Source organism: Anguilla rostrata, chromosome 9, assembly GCF_018555375.3.
Source record: "Anguilla rostrata isolate EN2019 chromosome 9, ASM1855537v3, whole genome shotgun sequence".
Taxonomy (NCBI): Eukaryota; Metazoa; Chordata; class Actinopteri; order Anguilliformes; family Anguillidae; genus Anguilla; species Anguilla rostrata.
Genome location: NC_057941.1, coordinates 3415891 through 3443155, shown reverse-complemented (window position 1 = coordinate 3443155; position 27265 = coordinate 3415891). Strand labels below are relative to the sequence as shown.

General features: G+C 47.3%; 2 protein-coding genes across 3 annotated transcripts in view; one reads left to right on the top strand and one right to left on the bottom strand.

Annotated features, from left to right (window-relative positions):
- stk32a (serine/threonine kinase 32A) overlaps nucleotides 1–2752 on the top strand; it is a 43194-nt gene extending 40442 nt beyond the window's left edge. The window contains exons 12-13 of the mRNA XM_064349847.1: nucleotides 591–655; nucleotides 1221–2752. Of these exons, the coding sequence (XP_064205917.1) occupies nucleotides 591–655; nucleotides 1221–1338 (183 nt within the window). The 3' untranslated portion in view covers nucleotides 1339–2752. The remainder of the gene's footprint in view (nucleotides 1–590; nucleotides 656–1220) is intronic.
- Nucleotides 2753–5917: 3165 nt separating this feature from the next.
- dpysl3 (dihydropyrimidinase like 3) overlaps nucleotides 5918–27265 on the bottom strand; it is a 34926-nt gene continuing 13578 nt past the window's right edge. For both annotated transcript variants that reach the window (XM_064349846.1, XM_064349845.1), the window contains exons 2-14: nucleotides 27053–27141; nucleotides 26047–26231; nucleotides 23852–24016; nucleotides 21671–21732; nucleotides 20900–20980; nucleotides 20273–20341; nucleotides 19675–19795; nucleotides 18713–18869; nucleotides 16258–16399; nucleotides 15215–15385; nucleotides 11812–11991; nucleotides 9924–10104; nucleotides 5918–8115 (exon numbers count right to left, since the gene is read on the bottom strand). In XM_064349846.1, coding sequence (XP_064205916.1) covers nucleotides 8021–8115; nucleotides 9924–10104; nucleotides 11812–11991; nucleotides 15215–15385; nucleotides 16258–16399; nucleotides 18713–18869; nucleotides 19675–19795; nucleotides 20273–20341; nucleotides 20900–20980; nucleotides 21671–21732; nucleotides 23852–24016; nucleotides 26047–26231; nucleotides 27053–27141 — 1698 coding nt within the window. In that variant the 3' untranslated portion in view covers nucleotides 5918–8020. The remainder of the gene's footprint in view (nucleotides 8116–9923; nucleotides 10105–11811; nucleotides 11992–15214; nucleotides 15386–16257; nucleotides 16400–18712; nucleotides 18870–19674; nucleotides 19796–20272; nucleotides 20342–20899; nucleotides 20981–21670; nucleotides 21733–23851; nucleotides 24017–26046; nucleotides 26232–27052; nucleotides 27142–27265) is intronic.

Sequence of the window (27265 nt, the reverse complement as noted above, 5' to 3'; positions counted from 1 at the left end):
TCTTACACCTTTGAAGGGGATAAGGAGGCGAGAGAGACCAGGGCACTTTATATCAGCTCAGGCTGTTTTTTTTTTTTGTGTCAGGACACACACACGTACACGCACTGGTCTTCCACTTCTTCCTCCGTCCCACGTACAGATGAGACCGGAGGCCGTTTTTCTGGCTGTCGTCCTGTGTTGTGTTCACGCCTCAGTGCGTCTCACTGTGGCCTGGAACAGAGCCAGCAAGTCAGTGGAGTTGTTTGCCCCATCCCCCCCCCCCCCCCCTTTGCCCCTGATAGAACTCACACTGCGCTAGGCAACGTGAAGTGCAGCATGACCCCTCATCCCTAAAGCCGCGTAGCGTGACGCTATCGATATTCCTGAACTGCGCAGCCGTCCGTCTCTCGTTAGCAACGGGCCTTATTTTTGCTTTCTGACTTCCGTGGCGTGACTCAGGGAAACGTGTTGTTCTGTTAGAGCTGGCCTGCCTCTTATTCCTCAGGTCCCTGTACACATCCAGCGTTCAGCAGCATCTTATCCGGGGAGCATTTAACGCGGTGGAAGCGCTAACTGCTCTGCGTGCGCTTCTGTGTCTTTCAATCCTGCAGACGGACAAACTGCAGCAGCGCCTGGAGAACATCCAGAGAGACTTCATCGTCTTCAACAGAGAGAGGTGTGGCTCATCCTCCCGCTACCAACTCAACTCACATCAGCCTCTCCTGCTAGCACCAATAGACAGCACATTCATACAAGTGAATTATGTCATCTAATAACAAACATCGCAATACAGACTTGATTGCAATTAAACCGTTTTATGCATGTAAGAGTTTTATTTCCAGTGGCCTTCCATCCTTGGGGTTCTTTGCCGTTACCCACAATCCTCGCTGTCTGTTGGCGGCGTTAATTGATTGAGCTGACAGTTCAGCTGAGCAAGGCTAATCCTCAGCATTGGCAGTTTCTCATATAGCTCAATGTATTTGTTTTCTTTGATCCTCACGGGTCTCGCATTGCAACTCCACCTCCTTTGTTTTAATGCAACTGGTTGAATTTGAGCCGGAATGGCGATCGCAGTCTCCAGTCTTGACAGCATTACGGCAAGGAACGATGGCTGCTGACAAATCGGTGCTGCGTAACGTAAAAGATTAATAGATTCGCCTCGTGCATACAGCCTGTTGATGCATTCGCGTGTGAGGTGGCTGAGGATTGTGGGAATTAATGATGCCCCTCCCCCTTCGCAGATTAAGGAGAGCCAAGGAGGACGAAGAGGGCAACGACATCAGCGCAAAAGAAAAATATGACATCATCGAAGATGGACAGAACAATAACATAGACCCTGCGGCCTACGTATCGGGATAGCAACCTGTGTTAATGGAGTCTGTGTTGCCTGGCTACAGATCTTAAAACGACCAGTGCTGCCCCCTACTGGTGGATCAGGTCCTGGACTCCCGGACCCAGGAAGGGGGAGGAATGTGACCCGCTCAGATCACAGAACCTTTGAGGCGTCCGACCCGATTGAGTCTACCGCCAAAACCCTCTGCCTTGGCATTAGAGAAACCGCGCTCAGGAATGTAATTGGGTTCTGACTTCAGACCGTGCTTTGTAAATGCCTCACTGTGCAATCAACTGCTTAGTGCTATTTAGAGCAGGGTTGTCCAATCTAGCCCGAAAAGGGCCGGTGTGGATGCAGGTTTTGGTTATAGCCCAGCGGTATACTTACGTCTACTTATCAAGCTCTTGATTGGAGACCATTATTAGGTAATTAGGTAAATCAGGTGTTGTAGTTGCTGGGCTAAAACAAAAACTGGCACCCCCACCAGCACTTTGCAGATAATTCGGACACCCCTGCTGTTTTTTTAGGGGTGGGGGGGGGGGGGGGTAGTGGTGGTGGTGGAGGGGGGGAATACTCTCCTTAAAGGATACCCAAATCTGACCCTTATGACCAGTAGTGCTTTTCATTCTTACCCTCGATGCAGGACTGATTTACACCTGGGACACCAGGTGAGTTAAATCTCTGGCCAATCAGCGGCAATAATCAATCAATCAATTAATTATCAGGTAGAAAAGAAAACCAGCAGTGCACCTGGCCTCGAGGGCCAGATTTGAGTATTGCTGCTCTACTTCCCGTGGCTGTGCGCTGTAATATCATAAACCTCCTTTCAGTGTCTCTTTTGAAAGTCGGTTCCTCAGAACTGTTTCGTAACCTGTCTCTTTGTGTTCACACTGTCCGTAGAAGGAGGCTTATTTATAAAAGAAGGGCATCTCGTTTCCCATTTCCTTAAGAGAAGCCTTAAGTTTCACAGTGAGCAATGCTTCGTTTTGCTAGTGCACCGTTACCTTCTAGCAGATGGTAACAAATCCGTTTGTGTAATTTTGAAAGCTGTGCTTTGAGGGAAAGTTTTCCCTGTGAGAGAATAATAGGGAAAGATGACATTAACTGCTAGTGCCGTAATTCATCAGTCGAAGAAATAATAATGAATTGGTGAAGGAGGTAGGAGGAGATGAACATTAATTCTTGCAGTAGATAGTATTTAGAAATATGCAGCACCATTTAGAGAAAGGGATTTTTCATTGCTAGTGACTAGGAACATAATTCTGAAAATGGCAAAGAGGGGCAGTGTAAATACTTTGTACTAAGCGTGAACTTTGTACCAAGTGAAAAAAAAAAAACACTACTAACTATGTAAACAAAATAATGTTCACTATTGCACTGGTATGGAACAAAAAGCAGGCGATGTGTTCGTTTCCTAATAAATAAATAAATTTAAATTCAGTAGGCTAGTTTTTTTTATTTTTTAAATGTATTTTTTAAAATTTGCTTTAGAAAGTGAAACTAAAGCGCCCTCTGGTGTATTTTCAAGGTATTGTTTCTACTCAAAGTTTAGTGAAGTCAGTGGAGACTTCCCTAGGTCCACAGGCAATCAATCACAAATCTTTTACCAGACAACTATAGAGGTGGGGTTTAATGGTGCTCACATTTACAGCCACAGAAAAAGATATGATTATTATAAGATTTTTTTTTCAAGAATCTTTTTTTTATAGCGATAAGTTAATCAATACTTATTATTATAAATTCTGTGATTATTATTTTCTCATTAAATACAGCCAAGAGCAGAATTTCACCATGGGCACCAGTGACTCGTGTGATGGCTATAAGTCAAATTTAATCAGACAAATTGGGAGCAGGTAGAACCATACATTCAACAAAAAAACAAGGATTCATCTCTCAGTAAAAGGAATTTAGAATAACAAATAAAGACTTTCATGGCCAAATGGGAACACACTTTAGCATGAATTGTGGCTGGGAACCTTCACTGGACACTAATGAGAGACGAGAGTGTCAGAATCAATAGATGCGGACTTCCAAGTGCACAGTGTCCCTCATAAAAGTGTCGCTTCCAACTGTCCCTGTCCTGTTCCATTTAGGCAACATTAAGCACTGCTGATTGTGTGTGGATTGTCTTCAGTAGATGGAAAGAGCATGTGTTTAAAAAAAGGACCTTAATTTCAGAAATGCAGCTTTTTCTCTTGTCACCTGTGTAGAATATATCTAGTGTGAAACCCACAAAAATGGCCTTAAGGGTTTTTGTTTGTCAAAAACAATACAATGGAATGCAAATGGAACATTTGTGATTCACAAAATCGCTGTCTGAAGTGGAAATATGGACCGTGTGATCTCACTATATGCCTTTAAGGGACTCTGAGTCTATGGTAAAAAAAATGACCAAAGAGGAAAGCAACTTAAAAATAACATGTAAATGCGAGGGTGGTAGCTGGGTGGGATCTCAACGAAAACAATCCCCCAGGGTAATGTCACAAAAAAATAAATAGCCTAAATATAGCGATCTCCCGCTACCCAAGCAATCAATTGCGGACTGGCCTTTTCGGAAGCAGGAAGCAGGCTTAGAAATGGATTGTTTGTCTAGCTTTAAAAAAGGGGCTGGTACATAAACTCCTAGATTTGGCTCCTTGTGTTTTGATTGCTTAACCGCAAGAACACATGAGGTCATGGAGTGAGTCGAGGTCAGCCGTTTCTAACCGTATCCACGCCAGTGAACTCAAGCGTGAAACGAACCGCGATGTTCACTTTTATTCACAGACAATTTACAACGCTTCACCTAAAACCTTAATTTGGCAGACGCGTTTGGATAAAAGCGTCTGCCAAACAAAGGTAACCTCGTGTAAAGTTTCACAGCTTAGCGAGACCTGTGTTAAGAGCGCAGTGAATCATGCCAAAATAATGGCATCTTAAAGACTAATTAGTTCACAGCTCTGTCTAAACAAATCAAAGTACTTCACTACGCACATTATGCTGCATTATACTGCATTTAGTAGTTGCTCTTTTCCAAGTTGGCTTACAGAGGTGGAGAACATCAGAGTAACTCTCAGGAACACAAGAGTGAGATTTCACAAAGAAGGCCATCTTAAAATCAATGATCATCATTTGATAGTCAATTTAATCTAACGACCCAACATTCTGTATTGTAACAAAAGCGAGTACTGCTAGATTAGATGCGATGCATATAGTTACACTGATAAAATTATCCCAAAAGGAAATCCAAATAGACATCTAAAAGAATTAAATGTCCATATTCCATGGCTTTGAACATACTGAGGACATGACCTTGGTGTCCTCACTGGTAGTTACAGCCCTGTGTACGATACGACACGATATACTTTATTGTCCCCTTAGGGAACATTTTCCTAAGGGGACAATAAAGTATATTGTATCATATCGGATCGTACACAGGGCAGTGTAGGCCTGGTAGTACTATTGTAGGAGCCTGTCATCACCTTACAAATACCTGTCATTGTAGCGAGATTCCTTCTCAGAGATTGGAGCATTTTTGCGTGCTCGCCGTCTTCCTCATCCCTGTAGAAACAACCGCCCGGAAGAAGTGCTTCATCTTGGTAGGGGGCTGAGTGAGCTCTGGGCCAAGCAGATGGCAAGTCTTGATGATGATGAGCCCCATTTTCATGGGAAATAAAACAGGCATTTCTGTGCCAGAGAGGTGGTGATGCTCAGTCCAGTCGTTAGTAGACAGAGCCCTTTCTCCTCCTCGTTAACGCTCGTGCTTTGGATAAAGTTTAACATTCAAAATTTCCTCCATGGTTTACAGCAGGGGTCCTCAATCATATCCAGAAAGGGCCGGTGTGGGTGCAGGCTTTTGTTCCAACTGGGCAGTTACACACCTGATTCTACTAATCAACCACTAGAGTCTTTGCTAAGGACCCTGATTAGTAGAATCAGGTGTGTAACTGCTTGGCTGGAACAAAAGCCTGCACCCACACCGGCCCTTTCTGGATAAGATTGAGGACCTCTGGTTTACAGCATGGATACTCAAATCTGGCCGTCGAATCCCAATCTGACCCTGGCTTCCTGTTCTCCCAGGTAATTAACTGAACTGTTAGTGCTGCTGATTGGTCAGACTGTCTTCACACCTGACTCCCAGGTAAAGGGAGGGTGGAAAATGAGCAGTTCTTGGCCCTCCAGGACCTTGATTTGAGCCACAGGGGTCACTGGAAATCACCTGGATTTGCTAATTAGCACAATCACCTGTATTTGCTAATTAGCACACAGGATGTAGATCAAATCAGTGAAATCAGCTGGCTGCGTTCGTGGGTGGAAGAAACACACGGCAGGACTTTTGCTTTCTGACCCCTGGACTTTCCACCTCAGCCTACAATTAACAACAACTCAACTACAAGGAAAGAAAGGAGCTTCTTTTGGATAGCTTAATACTACACAACAAAAAATGTAGGTCTACTTAGTTTACTTTGTAGATGGTTTGTCACTGACTACACTGCTGAATGAGAATGGCAGCATTCAATGATGTAAATTCACAAAACTGAAGCAGATGTCTATATTCTCACTCCGTCTAGCCAGCTAAACTATGTCTGCTTAACTGCATATTCATTACAAAATACAATGACCCCACAGATTGCAACTTTTATTTATTCAGGAAAAATCATACAACCACTCAACACTTCATTGGTTTTTGACCTGCCATTTTCTGGGTTCTTGATACAACAGTAAAAAAGGAAGAACATAAAAACAATAATAAAAACTAACATAAATATAACGACCATTTCAACGGTTTGCACACACAGCACTGTATTGTGTATTTTTATTTTTTAAACGTGACCTCATGTTCCTCCGCCAGTCGATCGGGATTGGGGGAAAAGAAAAAAACCAGCACCCAGCAAGCAAGGCCATAGCCTACTTCTGTCTCTTCACTGAGCACTGAAAACATACAAAATACCCCTTTTATACACTGTAATAAAGGACAAGAGACTTTCAGACGTTTTCTGACGGTGAATCAGCAAGTCTTTGTCGCGCAACTAAGCCGATTTTTTGTTAGGTGCCGAACAGTGACGGACTTTAGCGGTTGGAGTTTAGAATCAGAACTGTTGAGATATATTGGACGAAGGCGGCAGCATAGCATAAACGTCCCCTCCCCCGGCCCCGCCCCCTCCCCCGCGTGACGTAATGTTAAACATGTCAGCTTCCAGCAAGTCTGTCAGGAGATGGAGCCGAGCTCGGTTTGAGCTCCGGCGATACATGCAGCGTGTGAAATGGAGCTACCTGACCATTTCAGACCCTCGTTCTCTCATCGCGCTCATCCTGGAATAGTGGCGAGGCAGGATGTAATTATCAGCGTTTGATTGCATAAACAAAAGGACAGCACTTATTATTGTTACAAGGAAATTAAAAAGTCCAAATACTGTTATTTCAAAGCAGGTTTTCCATTTTTATCAATTTATCCATAATAAGTTCCTAATATCAATTGCATCGCCAAAGTTAAAACATACAAGAAGTAATATTTTTATTTCTTGTTCGATTTTTGCTTTTATTTTTTTTATGAAGGCTGAATTTCCTTTTCCCAAATTGTTTGCTAAATGTAAGATTAGAACAGGCATTAAGATTGAGGTTAATAAGCAAATGCAAAGAACAATCACCCACGATGCAGCCAGCACAGAGCGCGTTTAAAAACATGGAAAACTCTTCTATCAGCGTGTTCTTGTACGTGCACAGGACCTGTACACCAGACGCGCTTTATCTCGTTTTAAATTATTATGCTATCAAATATTCCTGGTTCCACAACCCAAGGAAACGGCACTAACATCATTCACAAAGCTACATTACATCTACTAGACCCACACTGCCACCTAGCTAGGATTGATGGGATTGCATGTTAACATTGCGATGGACTATTGCAAACTAGTAAGACATCGAAAGCGTCATATAATAAAAACAAAATCAAACATTCTGCAACATTCTGAAACAGTATTCCTTTTCCTAGAAAGCACAGGTGCTAAAATAATCTGACTTTTTACTAAACATACTATACTGTAGGTCGTAAGAAATGTATGACAGTTTTTGTTTGGAGAATCAGTAAAATGAGTTTTATTCAGGGAAATAAATGTTTACAATCCTACAATCAAAAAATATCTAAATAATACAAAATAGCTAAGAGTCACCATTCATCTCTACTGTCTCTTGCACAGCAAACTCTTGGTGATTATTTTTTAATGTAGGTAAAAATTAAACCGCACTGAGAAATTATGAAATATGAACATAATAATAATTTACCAGAATGCAATTATATGAGCCTTTCTTTAGGGAAACTGATTTAATTAGACCTGAACTTTTGAATATCCTACCCTGTAATAAAATGACTTAAAAGGTCACAGTGCATTCTCCAGGGGACACATTTATCTTAATTCATTAATGAGTACGATACTGACATTGTTAATGACCACAAAAATCCACTGAATAATTTGAGAGAGAACAAAAAAAACAAGTTTTTAGTCAGTTGCCTGACCTTAGATTTCTGAGGAGAAGGAATACTGAGCTCCTAAATCTGCAGCAGGTAGCAGTCGTGATTGGTAAGGCATGAGGACTCAGTGTTTCGTCTGACTTAAACATTAACCAATCGTATCTTTGTTCCCAGTGGCTGTGTTTCTTTTTATTTTTTCAATTTTTTTTGTATGCTTTTGTTGTCGTTTTTCTTTTTTTTTTTTTCCTTTTTTCCTAAATTTAGCTCAAAGAAGTAATGTTTGAGCGGCCACCAGGGGGCACTACTATGCGTCGTCCAGCTGGCCGAATGGGAGTTTCCTCTGTGGTGGGGGGACCTGTAAGGTAGAAAACACAAAGGCTTAGTGATACATTAAATGCAAGATCTCTTAGGTCTGCTTAAAACTCTCAAGCAAGCCGGCAAGACAAGTCAACTGGACGATCTCGGGCGCTGGACTCCCTGTGACCTTTACATCATGACCTTTGCAGATTCAATAAGGGTGAGACTGATGTCTCCGGACAGGAAAGCAGCCAGCGTCCATTCCTTACTGAAGACCAATGCCCCGCGACAGCAGTGTCCGCTTACATAAACCTCACATGTCAATCAGTATTAGTCCCCAAATATCAGACGACTTAAAACATCAGACATGTACTGTGAAGGCCATCATTATTACAGGCATTTAGCAGACACTCTCATCCAGTGTGACTTGTGGAAGTCAGTGTCCATTTAAACATCTGGACATATACTAAAGAAATTCAGGTTAAGTAGCATGCTCAAGGTCAGAATGGCAGGGTCCCTTTTGGGAATTGAACCCACAACCTTGAGGTTACAAATCCAGTTCCTGAACAAACTATGTTACAGTGTTGCTATCTCTACAGGCCACATGACTGACAGGACACACAGGAGACAGATGATTAGAGGCCCCGCCCCCAATCCATCCACAGACCCCCCCCTCTCCCCCTTCGATGTGGATGTGAAGGTTCCCAGGCTGATCAGGCTGATTATTTGTGAGGCCCGGAAAATAGCTCAGAGTAACACACAGTGCAGTAAACATGGCCTCTGTCGACTGAAGCTTCACAGAGACAAACAGAGAAACGCTCTGTCTTCCAAGTGGCCTCGACAGACAGGCCGGCTTAATACTTTCCAGTAGGAATCATACACAAAACCGCTGGCCTTAAAATGTTTACACTGTTCTGCCATAAACAGTTGCAGAGAAGCCCAGTGATGTAAGATGTCAATTACTATACAACCACAGTATTATGCTAATCGCCCCAGCTAGCTGGAGTCTTGCCATGATAAGATCGGATGCCTTCCCTGATAGAAGTAATAGAAGTATCAGATAAAAACACAGTTTATCATCGACAGTATGCTTTTTTTTACAGACTTGCATTCCTGGCAGACAATTGTCCTCATATAATCAACTCTTAAAGACAGTGCATTAAAATGTGATATGGAAAGAACAGGCCCCCATTAATGCTCCTGATGTGCACCAGGCCTGCAATGAAACCTTAGAAACACACCAAAAAAAAAGACACGCAGAGACAGTACAACTGGGGGAGAGAGAGGGAGAGAGGGGGAGAGGGAAAGTGAGAGAGGGAGAGAGACAGAGCAAGAGAGAGAGGGAGAGAGAGAGAGGGAAGGACAGAGAGAGCGAGAGAGAGGGAGGGACAGAGAGATAGAGAGAGAGAGAGACAGAGACAGAGGGAATGAACAACCAAGACAGAAGGAGAGGGAGTGCAGTAACCTAGGTAACCTCCATATCTAAGACTAATATCATAATGCGAAGTATATACGAAGGCTTGAGAACCACAGACAACAAAGGAATGCAGTATCAAATCCAACATATGCAACAAAAAAAAAACAAACACACAACTCAGAGAAAGTACCAGGACTGCAGAACTAAGGACAACTTCATGGCAAATGGATCCACATCATTACACAAAGCATTCTTGGAAAAAAAACAAAGAAACCCAATGTTCCGAAAAGAACCATTAATAATTTCTCAATCGTATTTTTGCAAATCGTTTTGAGTGTAGCTTTGATCCAAATCGATGCGTTAATTACAAACGGGTTAATTAAAATGCCTCGTACCTTCTCAGAGCACCCGAGGCGGGGGAATGAATTAAGAAAGAGATTTGAGCTCACCGCGTTGTGCAGGGTTACCTGCTAGACTGAACCCAGAGTGGTGGAGGTTCCTAACAGGGGCGGTCTGTTTGGTGGGGGAGGAGCGGGTGGAGGCGGAGGGGGTTCCACCGCGGGACAGGGGGGAGAAGTCGGACACCGGCCCGTCGTACATGCCCCTGGGAACCGCCCTCAAAACGGCCAGCTGGTGGAGAGGGAGAGAGATTGGGAGAGAAAGGTCTGAGACCGCTCGCACACACGCGACGCACACACACACACACACACACACACACACACGCTGCTGCATCCGCGTGTAACTGGAGCTGTGTGCGGGTGTTTGCGCAACGGACTGCGCTTCACATAAAAATGTGCATTTCACCCCGCGTTTTTTTTTTTTTCGATGGTGCGGAAGAACATGGTGTACGTTCAGTTTTTTAAAAGATGCCGTGTTCTCGACTTCTGATTGGACAGCGAGTCCATGTCCCTGGTCACGTGATCGGAGAGGAATCCTTAATAATCCGTGTGGGATCGCTGGAATGACCAAAAACTTGGACCAAAATAAACTCCGTAAGAGCGGCCAACACAAAGAAACATCACAAGACTCGGCTCTGTTCTTCCGTCTCTGAGGACCTCTCCTTCATTACAGAGCACAGGAAACCAGCACAAAACTCCTCGCTGAAAATCACACAGCCTGGCAGCAGGAAAATTAACCTTTAATCTAACTTAGCCAAACACTAAAATTCTGGTTCAAAATGTGCCTGATAATGCAGCTTCAGTGACCCCCCCCCACCCCACCCATCCACCCACCCCAAACTAAAATCATAAACCCCCCCCGTGCACCTCTTCAGGCCTTGACTTGAGTGTTTAAAAGAACAGCAGGCAACAATCAGACATCACCACGGCGACAAGCAAGGGCAGGTGTGGGCCTCGTTGCCCAGGCAACCTTTACAAGTCCATGGACAGAAGATTTATAACATAAAATCTCACTTTGGAGCCCCCCCCTTACCCCCCCCCCCCCCCCAAGGTAAGATATCAGTGTCTTTTTGGCAGCTTTTGCTTGCATTACACACTCGTATTGCTATTTTTTATCTAAGGTGAGCCAACTCCGAAAACAGCTGAACTGTTATGCGTCCGGACCGCGGCGCGCTAGCGATCCCACAGCTCATTGCTTTTACGACCGCCCTCTCAGCGCACTGCGAGAGAGGACAGCCGTCCATTGTGCACAGCGCTCGCAACCCGCCGCGAAAACAAACAGCCGCTCTCGAACTGAGCGTCCGCCTCGCTCGGCGAGAGCCGGATTCGATTACTGCCTCTATATACCGCCGTATATCTCTGCCGGATGGTGAGGCCCGGGCTGTCTGTTAGCCGCGGCGAAAACACCGCGCGACGTGCGTCCTGAATAAGTCACCCCAGGCTTCCGGGCGGCGTCTTTCGGGATGAGTCACGGTTGGGGGGGACGGACGAGCCAAATCCCCTACGCGCGGGGGGGGGGGGGAGCAAAGCTAGCACCTAGGACACTGTGACTTCGATGTTCACAGCTTCAGCACCACCTCGCGTCAAGTCACCCGCGGCAACAAGACCCGCCCCCCACCCCACCCCACCGCTCACAATATTTCCAAGAGGCAGGGCCAGAGAGCAGGACCTCCCCGCTGGCACTCAGACAGGGGCTAACGCTAATGGGCGCTGGCTCCCTGTTACAGCAATGCAGGTTGAGCACCTTGCTCAAGGGTACAATGACAGCGTCCATCCCGGGCATTGAACCCGTGACCTTCGCGTGACAAGTCCATCTCCTCACCCGTTATACTACACCGCTGCCCCAATCCCTTCATCGCTGTCTGAGACACTGGATTAGAAGCAGTACGGATGAGGTGGCAGAGCTGACCAATGGCGCTCTTGCGTGAGGGGTCCCCACCTGTTTCCTGGCCTTGACCCGCTTGTAGGTGAAGTCGGGGAAGGGGGTGCAGGGGATGAAGCGCCCGGTCCCGGAGGTGGCGTGCAGGGTCCCGTCCTCCAGAACGATCTTGCCCTGGCAGATCACCACCTGCGGGGCGCCACGCAGCTCCATGCCCTCGAACACGTTGTACTCAGCGGCCTGCGGGCACACAGGGGGGCAAAAGAGCAGAAATACCGTCACAAGACTACATCAGCATCATCATCGTCATCGTCATCGTCATCATCATCGTCATCATCATCACCGTGATCATCATCATCGTCATCCTCAACAACACCATCGTCATCACCATCATTATCATCATCATCATCACCATGATCATCATCATCGTCATCTCTATCAACAACATCACCATCCTCATCATCACCATCACCACCATTCTACTCATAATGGACAAGCGCCTCTTTCTGTTCATTAAGTTTTGTCCTATCAGCCAAGTACGATTTCAGTGCTCTCAGGTATGAGGAATCAGGCGCATGGGGTGTGACCTACGATGCCATGAGTTTTTTTTGGATGGAATTTTCATGATAGGCATGGAGTGCTCTGCTTTCTCTCCGAATGTAGCAGTGAGGCAACGCATGACGAGTTTGAGGGACAGCGGCGCCCAACGCCTGGACGGCTACGCATGCAAACTGTTTTCAAATCAGCGCATATAGTGTCAAGCACCAGTCCAAAATACCCTACGAGGACAGACGCCATGGTATCGACAAGAGGACAAGAGGAGACAGGACCGTGGCACAGACGCAACTGTCACCGAGATCCTAAAGCAGTGACCTCACCCCGCCGCTGGTGCGCCGTGCCTTACAGGGAGATTGCCAGGACGGTTGTGTTAGGCAACCTTAAACCCAGTGAACTCCGTGTCACTCCACCGTAAGAGCCCTTCTGCGAAAAACTGTGCGGTGGAGCAGAGGGGGCGACCGTCCAGCGACAGATTCCATTCAGAATACAATCACGGGTGTTTAATTAGGGATGAGTCAGGGTTTGGCCCACGGGGTGAGATTGGGGTTGTGAGCAAACAGGGTTGGGGGTGCGGTTGGGGTGAGCAGGGTGGGGGTCGGAGGCGACAGGGGCGCGGGGGGGTCGGACAGGAGTGAGCAGGGAAACAGTGGGGTGGGGGGTTGGGGATGGCACAGTGAGTGAGCGGTGCGGTGGGGGTTGGAGGGAGTGAACAGGGTGGGGTGGGGGTATGGGGGGGGGGGTGGGATTGGCACAGTGAGTGAGTGGGATGGGGGGGGGGGGGGTCTCTGTGCAGATGAAACCACACTTCGCTCTAACCAGCAGCATGTGTGGGAGAGCCAGCAGAGGCGTGACCCTGCAGTCCCTCCCCAGCGCTGAACTGCTTCTCATACCCCTCTGTTTGGCACATAAAGACACACAGCTGCCCCTGCACAGCTGGGGCCAACAACTCCGAATATACCCCCCCCCTCACACTCCCACCCCCTCTCTCCCACTCTCCACCCCACCTCTCTCCCTCTCTTTGCCACTCTCCCTTTCTCTCCCTCACTTTCCCTCTTTCTCTCTCCCTCTCTCTTTGTCCCCCTCGCTCTCCCTCTTTCTCTCACTCTCTCTTTGTCCTCCTCTCACTCCCTCTCTCTCTCTCTCTCTCTCTCTCTCCAGGCTGTAGCTCTCAGCTATTGTCGGCCCTCTGCACACGGCACTCTGAATAATCATTGTTTGCCCAAAACTCAGGACACAAGAGGCGCTGACTGCCAAGAATGATTTCACCCCCCCCTCCAACCCCAACTCACCCCCACGCACGCACAAACATAAATAAACATAGACAGGCTTTTTGGATAATACACAGAACACTCACTTAGTCATGAAACTTTAGGACAATGAGATACAGCACAGGCCTGACTGCACGATGAATGTATCCCACAGTCTCCAGAGAGCAGCAGAAAAAAGGTTTAAGTATTTCCATGTTTTGACCTAATGCAACATAATGTTGCTGTGAAAATATTTATTTTATCTGCAGCGGATGTTACTTTTTTTTTTCCAGAGCAGGTTTCGGCATAGTATGGACGTATGGACCTGAGATTAAGACCAGAAACTCATGTCCCCCTGGAGAGGACAAAAATTAATTTGCCGGGCCTTAGGAGGATAGAACCGTTTATCATAGTTCAAAACATTAGGGCTAGTTTTAAAAAGGGAGAAACAGCAACCCCCTAACTCCTTCCAGAGCTGGCCTGGTGTTTGCTGGGACACATGTTACGGGGAAAGGAACTGACATGATGACATCATTCCGTAAGAACCCTGGTCTCGCTGGACCTTTTCCACATGTGGGAAAGCTATTGAAGCCTTCCCTTACTAATTCTCACATTTTCTCTCTCTCTCTGTCCCTCTCTCTCTCTCTCTCTTTCATTCCTCCCCTCTTTTCTTACTTTCCCCTCCTTCTTTTCCATCCCTCGGTCCGCTACTCCCCCCCTCCCTTTCCCTCTAGGATTTACAGGAAATCGAGTAAATGGCTCGAGCCTTGATTTCCTGTTCCACTGCTCCCCCGGTTAACCCCGCCCACTCCCGATTCTGCTTCCTGTTGCCAGGGCGACGAGGGACACGTGAGGTATGCCCGTGCAGCGCCGATCACCAGATCATACAGCATGCCTTTTTCAGCCAATCAGAAGGGGCCTCTCAAAGCTTTGGCCAGAAAGCAGGTTGCAGTTTCCTTGTTTACCCAAGAATTATTTAAACAAAATATTTTCCACAGTTTTTTTTCCACTGTGTCAAAAATTATGATTTTGGGGAAAAAAAGAAAGCATATACTGTTTATCTTAAAGCTAAGGCTTATGGAGACAGCGGATGAACAGGAAAACGGAGTCTGCTGAGGTTTGGCCGCTGTGCCTCGTTCCAGAAAGGTGAAGCTACAGTACAGTGCACTTTTTCCCTTCTTTAGACGGGATCATACTTTTATGAAAGAACCCTACAGAGTTATATTTCACACAGAGCTGTTGTATTAAGTGGAGGAAGTTATGGCTATAGAGTTTTATTAGCTAGAAATGTCCAAAAGGGAGCTCATTTATTTTCAGAGGAGCTTATAGGTCAGTGGAGGACCACCTGCTCTTCTCTGTAAAAGCAAAGAATGTTTTGCTTTGTGGCTACAATGGTTTACTCAGTGCTCTGATGTAGAACCAGAGGACGGGGTGTACTGTACCTGCAGCAGTAGAATCAGTGCTAAACCCTTACAAGTGCAAGAGGACAAATATGCGATTAGGATGTCCTTAACTCAACATTCCAAAGCTGATGTCACAATCACTGCTGGAAATCGATTGAAAGCAATGGAGTTCTAGAACTCTGGCTTAAACATTCCAAAAAATGCTCCTTAAAGAAGCTTGTGACTCTATTTTACACCGGGCACACGGACTCTTACCGAGTGGTGCGTCTTTGCCGTTATGGTCCTGACCGCATCGGAATCCCAGATGACCAGGTCGCTGTCTGAGCCAACGGCAATCCGGCCCTTTCGGGGGTACAGGTTGAGGATCTTGGCGGCGTTGGTGCTGGTCACGGCGACAAACATGTTCTCGTCCATTTTGCCAGTGACCTGGGAGAAGCAAGAGAAAGGCTCTGGATGTTCTGTGTGGCAACTGCTTGGCACTGCACAAAATTCTCTCATAATGCAGCTTTTTGAACGTTCAAACATTTGGCCTTTCAGTTCACCCAGCCTAATGTCTTCACCTCCAGCAAAATGGCTGCTCGGAAAAGCGACTCAACCGTCATAATAAAAAGTGAAAGGCACTTCACAACGCATTCAGCTGTCCCGAACACACAATTCTGCTCTTTTCTCCCCCCTACATTTGACAGTGAAAAATGAGAGGGAAAAAATGACATGGAGACAGTGAACAAGAAGAAGTAAACAAGGAGAGAGTGGGAAGCGGGAGCAGGGGGCGGAGAGATAGAGATAGAGACAGAGATTGAGAGCATGAATGAAGGAGTCAAAGAGGAGTGCAGGACAGAGAAATTATGACTGAAAAGCAGATTGCGTGGTGCAGAGACAGAATGTACAGTACAGCTACTGTAGCAACAACACGCACATAAACAGACTGAGCACTAACTCAAGAACTGATTGAGGAGAGAGAGAGAGAGGGGAGAGAGGGAGGAGAGAATGGAAGGAGGGAGAGACAGACAAAGAGAAACAAAGAGAAAGAGAATCAGAGTGAGAGAGAGAGGGAGAGAGACAGACACAGAGAGACAGAGAGAGAGTGAAATGGAGAAGGGAGAGAGGGGGGAGAGAAAGGAAGGACGGAGAGAGAGAGGCACACAGAGAAAAAACAAAAAGGAAAGAGAGGCAGACAAAGAGCATTGAGAGAGAAGAAAAGGAGAGACAAGAGAGAGGAGTGTGAGAGAGACAGAGAAGAGAAGTGAGGATGAGAGGAGAGGGAGAGAGAGAGAGGGAGACAGATAGCCCAGCCTCACCACTGCCTTGTCCCAGATAAGGGACATCCTCTCCTCCACGCCGTTCACCCCCTCTGGGATCTGGGTGAAGTCATCCTTTCCTATGGCCTTCTGGGCCACGCTGAAGGTGCAGTGGGCACTTCCTGTCACATTCAGATCGCCACTGAGGAAACAGGAAGAGAGGGCGCATTCCATTAAAAAACACACATCCCCACATCCCCACAGTAGCCCACAATGCAAAACCAGAATGCAGAGTCAGCACAAATCACTGTTCCTGGAACCGGATGAGACACTGAACATACATTAGCAAACACATCAGTGAAGGTCTTGCTTACTGTTCTTATGCAAGGATGTCCAGTCCGGTGTGGGTGCAGGGTGCAGGTTTTTTGTTTTAGCCCAGTGCAAGGACACCTGATTCTACTTGAAGATCGTGATTAGTTAAATTGTTAAATAGTTAAATCAGGTGTTGCAGTTGCTGGCCTAAAAAAAAAACTGGCACCCACACCGGCCCTTTTCAGATAAGAGTGGACACCCCTGTTTTTATGCTTTCTGATTCAGCTAGAGTAGGGGGTGCACAACTCCAAGCCCAGAGGGGTAGTTTGCGTACTGGTTTTTGTTCCAACCAATTATCTTAGTTTTAGTTTAGACAGCTCTATATTCTACACTGGTTCACTCCTGTACTTGAGCACAGTTAAAATCTTGAGGATACATTTTCAGTCTGGGGCCATAGCTGGTGCTTATAAAAGTGTCAGATCAAGATGTGATTGAGCTAATTAAGCAATTAAGAGCAGAAGTTGGCACAAAATCCTGTCTTGCTCTGCTGACCTGTCTTTTAACCTGTTTTAATGGCTTTTTCCATCTTTCCCAGGGACAGGCCGTTGAAACCTAGCCAGTTGGCTAACACCGGCACATTTACTGCTGATTAATGTGCTCTGTCTTTGTACAAAAAAAAAACTTGTAAATAAAGAAAAGATAAACAAGAAATGGATCAGCCCTTGTTGTGCACTCCTGGGCTAGACCCAGGCCTGAATGAAGAGGAAATCAGCGATGAAGTCCACCAATCCAAACGCTCTCTTTGCCTAAAAGCCTTTCCAGAGGTGCAGACTACGAGCTATTTCAGGAAAAACCAGCACGGAGCTTCCCATGGACTGTTTGGAAAGCAGAAAGGCTCATTTAATAATAACTCCTTGAAGACAAACTGGAAAACATAGCAGAGGACAGCACTATAAAGTCCGGATAAAACAGATAAATGACAACAAACTGCGTGTCAGGGCCTCCTCTTACTGAGTTACTGATGCTTTCCGGCCCTGAAACTGTTTTAAGTCTCCTTGAGGAAAGGCAGAGCGGTCTGCGCACGACGTGGAAACACATCCTGCAGTAAAAGTTTTAGCTCCTCCATTTTAGCACGCAGCAGTCCCCCCTAAGCACCATATAACCTCCTGAGCGACCCAGCAACAACAACAAAAAAAAACGGTTTAGCGCTAGGCATTTTCATTTCTTTTGACATCACACAAGGGTCTTGTTGCAGCGAAAAGTATTTTCATTGAATGTGGTGCAGGTTTCAGCCCAGTAGAATATATGGTTTTTCAGATTAAGACCAGAGACTCATGTCCCCCACAGGGGACATGAACGACTGGCCGGGTCTTAGGAGGGTAATGCAGCTGTACTTCATAGAGCACGCGCTCCGATGCGGCTGCATTCAAAACACAAAGGGGCCATATTTGATCCACTTCTCGTCCTCCTATGGCCGATCGTTTCAGCAACTGAAAAGCTCACAACTCTTATGTAAAGTGTAATAATGAACATCACCACTTGCCACTCCAACCTGTGTTTTCTAGCTGCTCCAATGACCACGATATGCGCTTTTGTACGTCGCTTTGGATAAAAGCGTCTGCTAAATAAATGTAATGTAATGTAATGCTCAATGTAATTAAACGGAAGGGAAAAGTTTGCATTGCAGCTCGGGCTGAATGCGGGAATACGACTCCATTGTGTTGGCTGGCAGCCAGGCCAGCGCATTAATAGTCTGTGCCGTTGCCTAGGCAACGGAATGATTTCACCCGCCAGGATATCCATGATTCGTCACGCACCCGTGACCTAGTCTGGTCAATCGCTCGCGCGTAGTCTGTGTGTCTGTGTTACCCACACACGAAGCACTCTCTTTCAGATCAATGTCTGTGAGTGTCTGGGTGGTGGGAGGCGGAGTTATGAGTCTGGGTGCTGGTAGGCGGAGTTATAAAAGGCTGATGTCATGTGTTTCAGAGGAGAGCCTGTGCTTGGCTGCATGTAATTCTCTGAGCTGACAGCAGATTACAGTGGAGATTATGAACACACACAAACTGGGCAGTCCAAATGTGGAGAAAAAAATGGCTAAAATGTAAAAAATAAAAAAATGAAATCATGGCACTACAAACTCTATCGCCTAAGGCAAGAAAGAATTCATTGCATGAGGTAAGCATTAGGTGGCGCTCTTTACCTGGCTAACAAGGTGTTCAGGTAGTCCGGGGTGGTGGGGTCTGGACTGAGGGGTGGTGATGTCACATAGGATGCTGCCTTGGCCCAGTTCTTGCTCCAATAGTGCGTCCCGTCTGTCCCAAGGCTGGCCGTGATAGGCTCACCAAACACAACGTTGCCTAGGAAACAACATGACACTTTCTTCATCTGACTGAGACCAAAAACAAGCCCCCTTTGGACAAGAAAACGACCTCAGAAATTCACCAGGATAAATTTGTGTGTCGTCCATTTCCACAGTGTTTGCTGTTTCCTTACATGAATCAGAGAAGCTACTTAAACCAAAATGTCCGCACTGTTCGATCCGCCTGAAATGTGTTGATGCTAAATGGTTCGGCTTCCTCTGCTGAGCCGAATTAAGTCTGACTGCTTGTGTTCATAAGAATCTTGGCTGTGGCGCGGCCAATCAAAGATCAAGGCTCAAAAAGATGCCCGAGACACAAATCAAGGAATCCAGGTTGCCAGACCAGAGCAATCAAGCTGACTACACGATTCAGGAATGTCCTCTGTCATACAGAAAGAGAACATGTTTCTGACTTATTTATAAAGCAAAACATCTTTCAAATGCACCACTCACGAAGGTGTCTGCTTTCCGTCCACAGACTCAGCTGGGCTTGATAAATGTCAAACATGTTCAGGGAAAGCGTATTAAAACAGGCCTGTTAGTACATTAACAGTAAGTTTCAGAGTCAGGTAAAAAAAATAAAATAAAAAAACGGGTTCTTTTCTTTTTCTGAGACGTATCCCAGACCAGACCAGACGCATCACGTAAATCTGAGCCGTGGAAATTATGACTGAATCATCGCATGAGGGTACGGTGCCAAGCGAACACTGGCGCTGGAAGCGCATTCGAGGCATGCACAGAGGATAATGCAGGCAGCGCATTTGAGGTATGAGAATTTGAGCCATGCGCAGAGGAAAACGCACCTTTTTTCCTGGCCTGGGAGATGATGTCAGCCGCGCTCTTGCTCATGACCTTGGTCACGTACAGCGGGCAGTTAGTCTGGCTGGCGATGGTGATGGACCGGAACACCGCCTCTGCCTCCAGCTATAAGAGGGGTACAAGGGCAAATGAAGACATGCGCTAACACACACACACACACACACACGTGCGCACACACACATCATTCTTGAGCCTATTCCTGGCACTAAAACAAACATTTCCTTGCCATACCAGACACAGTTTTGTGTGTGTGTGTGTGTGTGTGTGTGCGCGTGCATGTGTGTGTGTCAGGGTGTTTGTATGTGCATGTTCGTGGTACATGTGTGTGTGAGTAGGGGTGGGGGTGATCAGGGAGGCAGCCAATCATGAGTCCCTCCCATTGGAATCCCCCCACTCATCCTGCAAGTAATCAGTGACATAAACACGCCGGTGCTGCAATTCAGTCGTACATGTTTTACAGTGTCTGTTGTCCGTTTCCCAGATGTGACTGGGTGGGTTCTAACTGTACACGCACTACTGTACTGTGTTCCCCGTTTAAACAGACCATGTGACACTCTGGGATCAGGGCCTCCTCACGCTCACCTCCTCCGGTCGGCTCAGAACATGGCCCTCCGGCCCGGTGATGCCGATCTCCAGCATCCGCGCTTGCTCCTGTGGGACGGACACACATAAGGCCCCCACTCACAGCCCTGCACTAGCAGAACACCCCCTCAAGTAACCCCTTTTTTAAAAATAAATGTTCCCACAGTTACGTTAACAAGCGCCACAGAGTTAGCTTCCTTTGTGGGAAGTACTATAAATGATAGCGTGACCGATTTGCTTCACCCTTTAAATATATGTGTTTAGAATGTTCTTAGCTGAATATTCTAATGCTGATGTCACAATCACTACTGGCAACAGAAAGCAATGGAGTTCTAGACCACTGGCTCAGAATTCTGAGAAAACATTCCGAAAAACCTGCTCTTCATAAGAGTTAAGAGACACACTTGCACACCCAGTCTGCATGCTGCTAATGTAGTCATTTTGTAGAGGTGGATCATTAGTGACTCAAGTCATTAATGTGACATATTTCTCTTAGCAGTAAAGCCCCCATTTGGGAGAAGGGTTTGCAACATTCTGTCAGGAAGCGCAACTGTAAAAAAAACTAGGCCAGGCTGTGGTGGAATTTAATAGTGCGTAAGAGAGAGAGAGAGGAGTAGGTCAGCACACCTCAGCGATGATCTCCCCGTTTTCTGCGTGGACCTGCACAATGCCGCCATTTTCTCCCAGGAAGGTGAAGATCTCGTACAGCTGAAACACGAGCACAGGCATTAACGTCTGACTGAGCACGCTCACTCATACGCTGCTGATGTCATCGCATACGCGCCCCCCCCCCCACGCACAACTGAAATCGGAGCACGCAATCGCACACACACCACCACCCCAGCACACAGACAGAGGCAGGGAGAACCAACGCTGTGTTCCTGCTAGGCCCTCTCAGGAGCAGGACACCGAAAGCAGGCCCATGCTGCAAATAAACCTCAACTACTAGGTGGGTACCAAAAGTGGCAGAATCAATTTGGAGGACGATTTTGAGATTTTGAGCTCTTCTCTGAGGCCATGGCAGGAATTCTGCACACACAGATTTTTCTGCTCTGAATGCGGCTGGTTAAATCAAATCTGACAGCATAGACGCAGAAAAGAGTGGGAGTGACAGAAGACCTGCATGGTGGGCCCAGGCTCCAGAAAGTGCCGAATCAGCACTTCCCACTCAAAGCATCCAATCAGCACATCAGACTGAAAGTACCAAATCAGTACATCACACTGAAAGAGTCCACTCAGAACCTCAGACTGAAAGCGCCCAATCAGCACCTCAGACTGAAAGCGCCCAATCAGTACCTCAGGCTAAAATCGCCCTATCAGCACCTCAGACTGAAAGCAGCCAATCAGCACATCAGAACTGTGACACTTGTGAGGTTGCGCGAAACACAGCCAGCCTACCTCACTGTTGCTCATCTGGTACAGATCCTTATAGGCCATGTAGACCTGGAAGGAGTTCACCCCTGCAGGGACAGGAGAGAGAGAAAGAGCAAAAGAAAGAAAGAAAGAGAGAAATGGGGAGAAGGTAAAACATACAGTGAGAACAGTGGTTATGACACTGTGCTGGATGGTACAGACATTCCTGCAGGATTCTGGGTAACGGTTGCCCCTAGCAACCGTTACCCAGAAGCTGTGGTCCTGCCCCCAGCAACCATTACCCAGAAGCTGTGGTCCCGCCGCCAGCAACCGTCACCTCCTAACACCTGTGGTTTATAACGAGGAGGACCATCTTCCTCCATTATTATCTCCTCTTCTCCATAATTTGTCTAATTGGCCAAGAGTCCACACAGGGTTCACACCGCCCGACCGTCCTATACGCACGCTTTTTGGGCCAATGCCTGAAAACACACTTCCACTACTGCACTGTTAGAGCAACGCGTAGGAGTCTAGAGTGACAGGATATTGGCGATCAGGACAGAGTTAACTAAACAACCACCCCCACCCCCCCAAATTTGCTTTTAATATCACATTCCGGTGGCTTCGCTGTGATTGGCCAGAAGGCAGTATGCAGTATGATGTCATCTCGTTCGGCTAGCTCAGAGGCAGGTCCTTTCAGATCTCGCTGCTTTCCTCCAGGAAATCTAAAATGGCTCTCTGTTTTTTTTCTGCTGGCTATGCGGGAGCTTAAAATAGGTACAGATACGGGCTGAGGCAATGCCCCTCCCAGGAACCCGGAGCCTTCCCCCCCCCCCCCTCCGTGTGATGGAGTGGTTTGCGAGGTCCCCGCTGCAGCAGACTGGCACACAGAGGGGCTGTTGACTCAGACCGGGCTGAGAACTTTCCCAGGCCCACGGCCGGTCACCGTGCCAGCACACATCTGCAGCCCCTGGGCCTAATCCGCTCCCTCTGCAGCTGTTTCGGGGACGGACGGGACGGGACGGGGGGAAACGGCGGGCTCCCAAGCGGGGGCGCGGTCTCCACGACGACACATTCGGGACAGATTACGGAATCCCGGGGACTACACCTGCCCATCGCCGCTTCCAATCGGGCTGCTCCTTCGAGCTAAAGAACATAAACCAGCACGTTCTACTGCCGGAGACTAGCAGTGTGCAGGGACTTTAACATCTGGGTCCCAATCACAGCAACATCATCTTTATCTGCACCGTTTACATTTAACGCTCACTTTTCCCCGATAATCTCATTTTTCAAATACCTTCCATATATCATTGTTCAATTCTGGAAGAAAAAGAGAGTATGTAAATACAGTAATGCGTACAATGCATTCGGGTTTGGAAACACTCTCACTAAAGACTGATACTGGGTTCCTAATGTCTTTGCTATAATTTTTAATGGGATGCGTTGCAAGTCATGGTTTCTGGCACTTGTTATAATGATAAAATAATACCTTCTAAAATATAGCCTATTTCAGAAGGCTTTCCCAAATTTATCTTCTCGGCTGTAAATGGAGTGACAATATTTCCAGGAGAGTTTGCAGATGTTTTACAGCGCTACTCTTGACTGAGAATATTTTAGCCTTGCGAATGGCTCACAGCTTTCCCTTGTGATGTTTTATTTAGATATGTGCATAAATTCATAGTGATAATAATAACAATCGAATAACATTAACTTGCCAAACACAAGTCATGCAAATTATACAGTCAAGAAGGGTGCTGGGCCAACCGATTGCAGGAGTCAGCATCAACTGCCAATTGTCGATTACCAGAAGATCTATCCTTCTGTCCATGTATGCAGAAGTATACCTGAAGTACACTATTTTATACTTAAGAATACTTGAAGTATAATTAAAGTCTATATCAAGTATGCTTAGTATACTATTTTTTCACATGGGTGGTAAAACATCAGAAGTATTTATTAACTGTTGGTAATGTGTTGTACTGCTGTTGACTTTAGGGTTGCCAGATTTACAATCTGTCAATGCGGACAACATGGAATGGAACAGATGGAAGCACGACTGCGAATAAGGTCACAGCAAAATTTCCATTAAGTACTCTGACTAAGTCCGGTTCAGATACCAAACTAGACCTATACAAATAATTTTGAAATCCAAACACCAATCATCTGGCAACCCTAGTTGATACCAACATCATAATAGATCGGAATGCGCGTGGCTCCGCCCCCCACCTTTCTCCTTGAGCAGGGTCTCCACCTCCTGCTTGACGCTGTCGTTCCAGTGCGTGATGTCCACGTGCAGGGCGTAGTCACAGCACGCCTTCTCGTCCGCCCACTCCCGCCAGCGATCGAACGCCTCGATCAGGCTGCTGCCAGGGTCGGGGATCACATGGTCCACTGCGGAGGGAGAGAGAGCAAGAAAAAGGGGGCGGGGCTTCAGCTTTCAGCTGAACTGACTCCTCCCAAGTCTTGGCCCTGTCACAGGCTCTCTCATAACTGTGACATCATAAGCTCACCCACGTTACATTAGTACACCCCTGGTGGAAATTCCGGCTCCATCTTAAGATGGAATTTCCCTGGAAGAGGCTCCTGCTCCAGCTGGATACCACCTGGAGTTTGGTGATGGACTGTTGTCTGTATAGAGCCGGCTCGCCAGCTGGACATGGCCTTGCTACTGTATCTCAACCATCTTGTTAGCTTGACCAGCTCCAAACCAGCTTTAAACCAGTTGGAACAGCTTAAAAACCAGCTGGAACCAAGCTGGCATTTCCACCAGGGATTACATCACTGGCATTTAACAGATACTCTTGTCCAGAGGAAGGCAAGTTTTGCATTACTTTATTGATTTAAAAAAAATTTTATGCAGTACCCATTTGTACAGCTGGATATATGCCAAAGCAATTCTGGTTAAGTACCTTGCTCAAGGGTACAATGACAGCGACCCACCTGGGAATCAAATCATCAACATACCAGTTAAAAGCCCGGCTCCGTACCCATTATACTACACTGCCACCCTGGAGGTGGACCGATCACTATGAAGCTCTAAGGTGAGACGCAGGTCAGACAGCAACCCTGCTGCCAGTACAGTCAGACAGACAGACGTCTTGGCCCGACTTACAAGCCAGACACAACCCCTGCCCTACCCGCCCCCCCCGGACCCCCCCAGTTTTTCCCTCCCTCCGTTGACCTCCGTGGCGGTCTGGAGTCCTCCTTCTCCGCGCTCGGTTCCCCCGTCCAAGAGGAGAGAGAGGCTCAGAAGTGAGAGCCAACCGAATGAATCACTAAACCCCAGACGGGGCGATTCGGGCCGCCCTAATCTCCACAGATAGCAGCGTTTGTGTGAATGAAAGGCAGCGTCCGCGCAGAGCTTTTCTGTTTCTTGTGTCGGCCAAGCCCCCGTGAGCTGAAACACAAAGGCTTGTGTGGCCAAAAGGCTGAGGGAACGCTTAGCTGGACTTTGCCAGTAAAAGCCCGGGCCGTTTCATACCCGTTTCGAAGGGGCACGTTGGCGTTGCCGTGACGACTGCCACAGTCCCCTTTTTTTTTATCATGGCTCCTAACAGGTCTGTCGGTTAGGGGTAACGAGACACCCTCGCGGCCGCCAGCTGTTCCCTGCGTCTGGCTGGCCTGAGCCTCTGTTCCACGGGACTTGTGTTACACTTGTGTTTCCACCGGCCTTTGTGTGGTCCCCCGGACCTCCCCCGCCCCCCCCCCCGTCTCCCCCCCCCGCCCCCGCCCGCCCACGTGGTTCAGTTTGGACCCCTCTATTCCCACCGCAACAGCTACAGGCTCCAGTGTTACAGTATTATTATCGCTGTCGCGGCATGCGAGCTATGTTCTGTCTAACTTCAAACATCGCGGCCCCTTTTGCCGTGAGCTGTCATCGTTTCGAGGTGGGAAAGGTTCTCGCTGGGAATCAAATGTCCTCAACTGACAGTTTGCGTTAAGCTATTTAAGTACAAAGGGACTCTATTCGTCATCTAGGTACAGAGGTGATAGATTTTCATAGCCCAGGGACTTCACTAATAACCGTTGCCATTGGGGTAATGTTGGTGACATGGGCGGAGCTAAGATGATTGGGGCAGGGCTAATGCGACAGGGGCGGAGCTAAAAAAGGTATAACAGGGAAAGTTTTCCCAGGCAGAAGACAACACTCTACCACGACAACACTCTCTGGCAACAAACCCTGAGATTCGAAGTTCAAAATAACGGTTTTGTCCTTGGCTAGGGACGATGTCACCTCTAACTGACCGTCTATAGAATCTGTGGGCGAGTGAGTGGCCCGGGTTTGAACTCTGCCTCTGACTCAGGCACATCACTAACTCCTCACACACATGTGCCCAGGGGGGTCCCCTTTCTCTGATTATATTCCCTGCACACATCATTCCTAGATCCTTCTCCGGTCGGTGACGGTGTCGGGTGCTCACCGAACATGGTGGTGCCCCCCGCCAGGGCGGCCTTGGAGCCCTGGGAGAAGTCGTCCACGGTGGTGGTGCCCCTGTAGGGCATCTGGAAGTGGGTGTGGGTGTCGATGCCCCCGGGGATCACCATCTTCCCGTTGGCCTCGATGATCTTCACCCCGCCCGGCACGATCAAATTGTCGCCAATTTGCCTTTTTTCAGGAGGGATAAGTCAGTAAGTTGCATGTCTTTCGCCGAGACAATTCACACACGATTACTACTTAGTCAGGACTTCTTTTCCTTTTTATTTACTGTTTCTTTATTTTATTCTTAAACCAAAGGAATCAATTATTAAACTGCTGAATAAATTATTCAGTCTCAAACTTTAAATGAATTAATTATTCATGAATGCATTGATGACCAAAAGGCAAAGCAGCTGCCTCAATCAATGACACGCTATATCTCTTATTCTGAGCGCCACAAGACTGCTGTTTCTACACAATCTATTATTTCCTTTTGTTTTTTTTATTGTTTTTCTTCTCCCGAAACACAAATAACTAAACTGAAGCGTTTCCATGTTTTTTTTTTCTCTCTTTGTTTTCGAGCAGAAACTGGTATTGACGGTAGCAATTCAAAAGGGACCCGGTCATTTAAAATGGCCGTTCGTTAGAGGCAGGATGGCAGTTGGTGGTTGCACACGGTCTCTGGGAGCAGAGTTACACAGCTCTGCTTAATTGGTATGCTGCACTAATGGCTATGGGAGCTGGCGGGAGCTTTTCTACCGGCCAGACCCCCCCCCCCACCCACCCCACCCCTGAAAGGGCAGGACAAAGCAGCCGATTGACTGGTGGGGGTGGTGGTGGTGGTGGTGATGGTGGTGGGGGGGGGGGGCATCAGCAAACGAACAACCTTCCAGAGACAGGCTGGAATTCACGCCGCTGTCCCCAGAGTTGAGGCTGCGTAGCAGGGCACAGCCGGGGCCCGGGGAGGCTGCCACCCTCCCCAGGCCCAACGTCGAGCCCCAGGGACTCACTTAATGAGGCCGTCCTCCATGTAGATGTCCGCGTAAAAGGACTGGTCGTCATTGACGATCCTGCCGCCTTTGATCAAAAGCCTGTCACTCTGGAAAACGAAGCGGGGGGTGGGGGGGCAGGGGTGGGGAGCGGGGGAGGGCAGGGAGGAGAAAGGGAGAAGGAGAATGTTAAAAATAACCTGCACATCTGATAACTGTTTTTCATGGACAGCG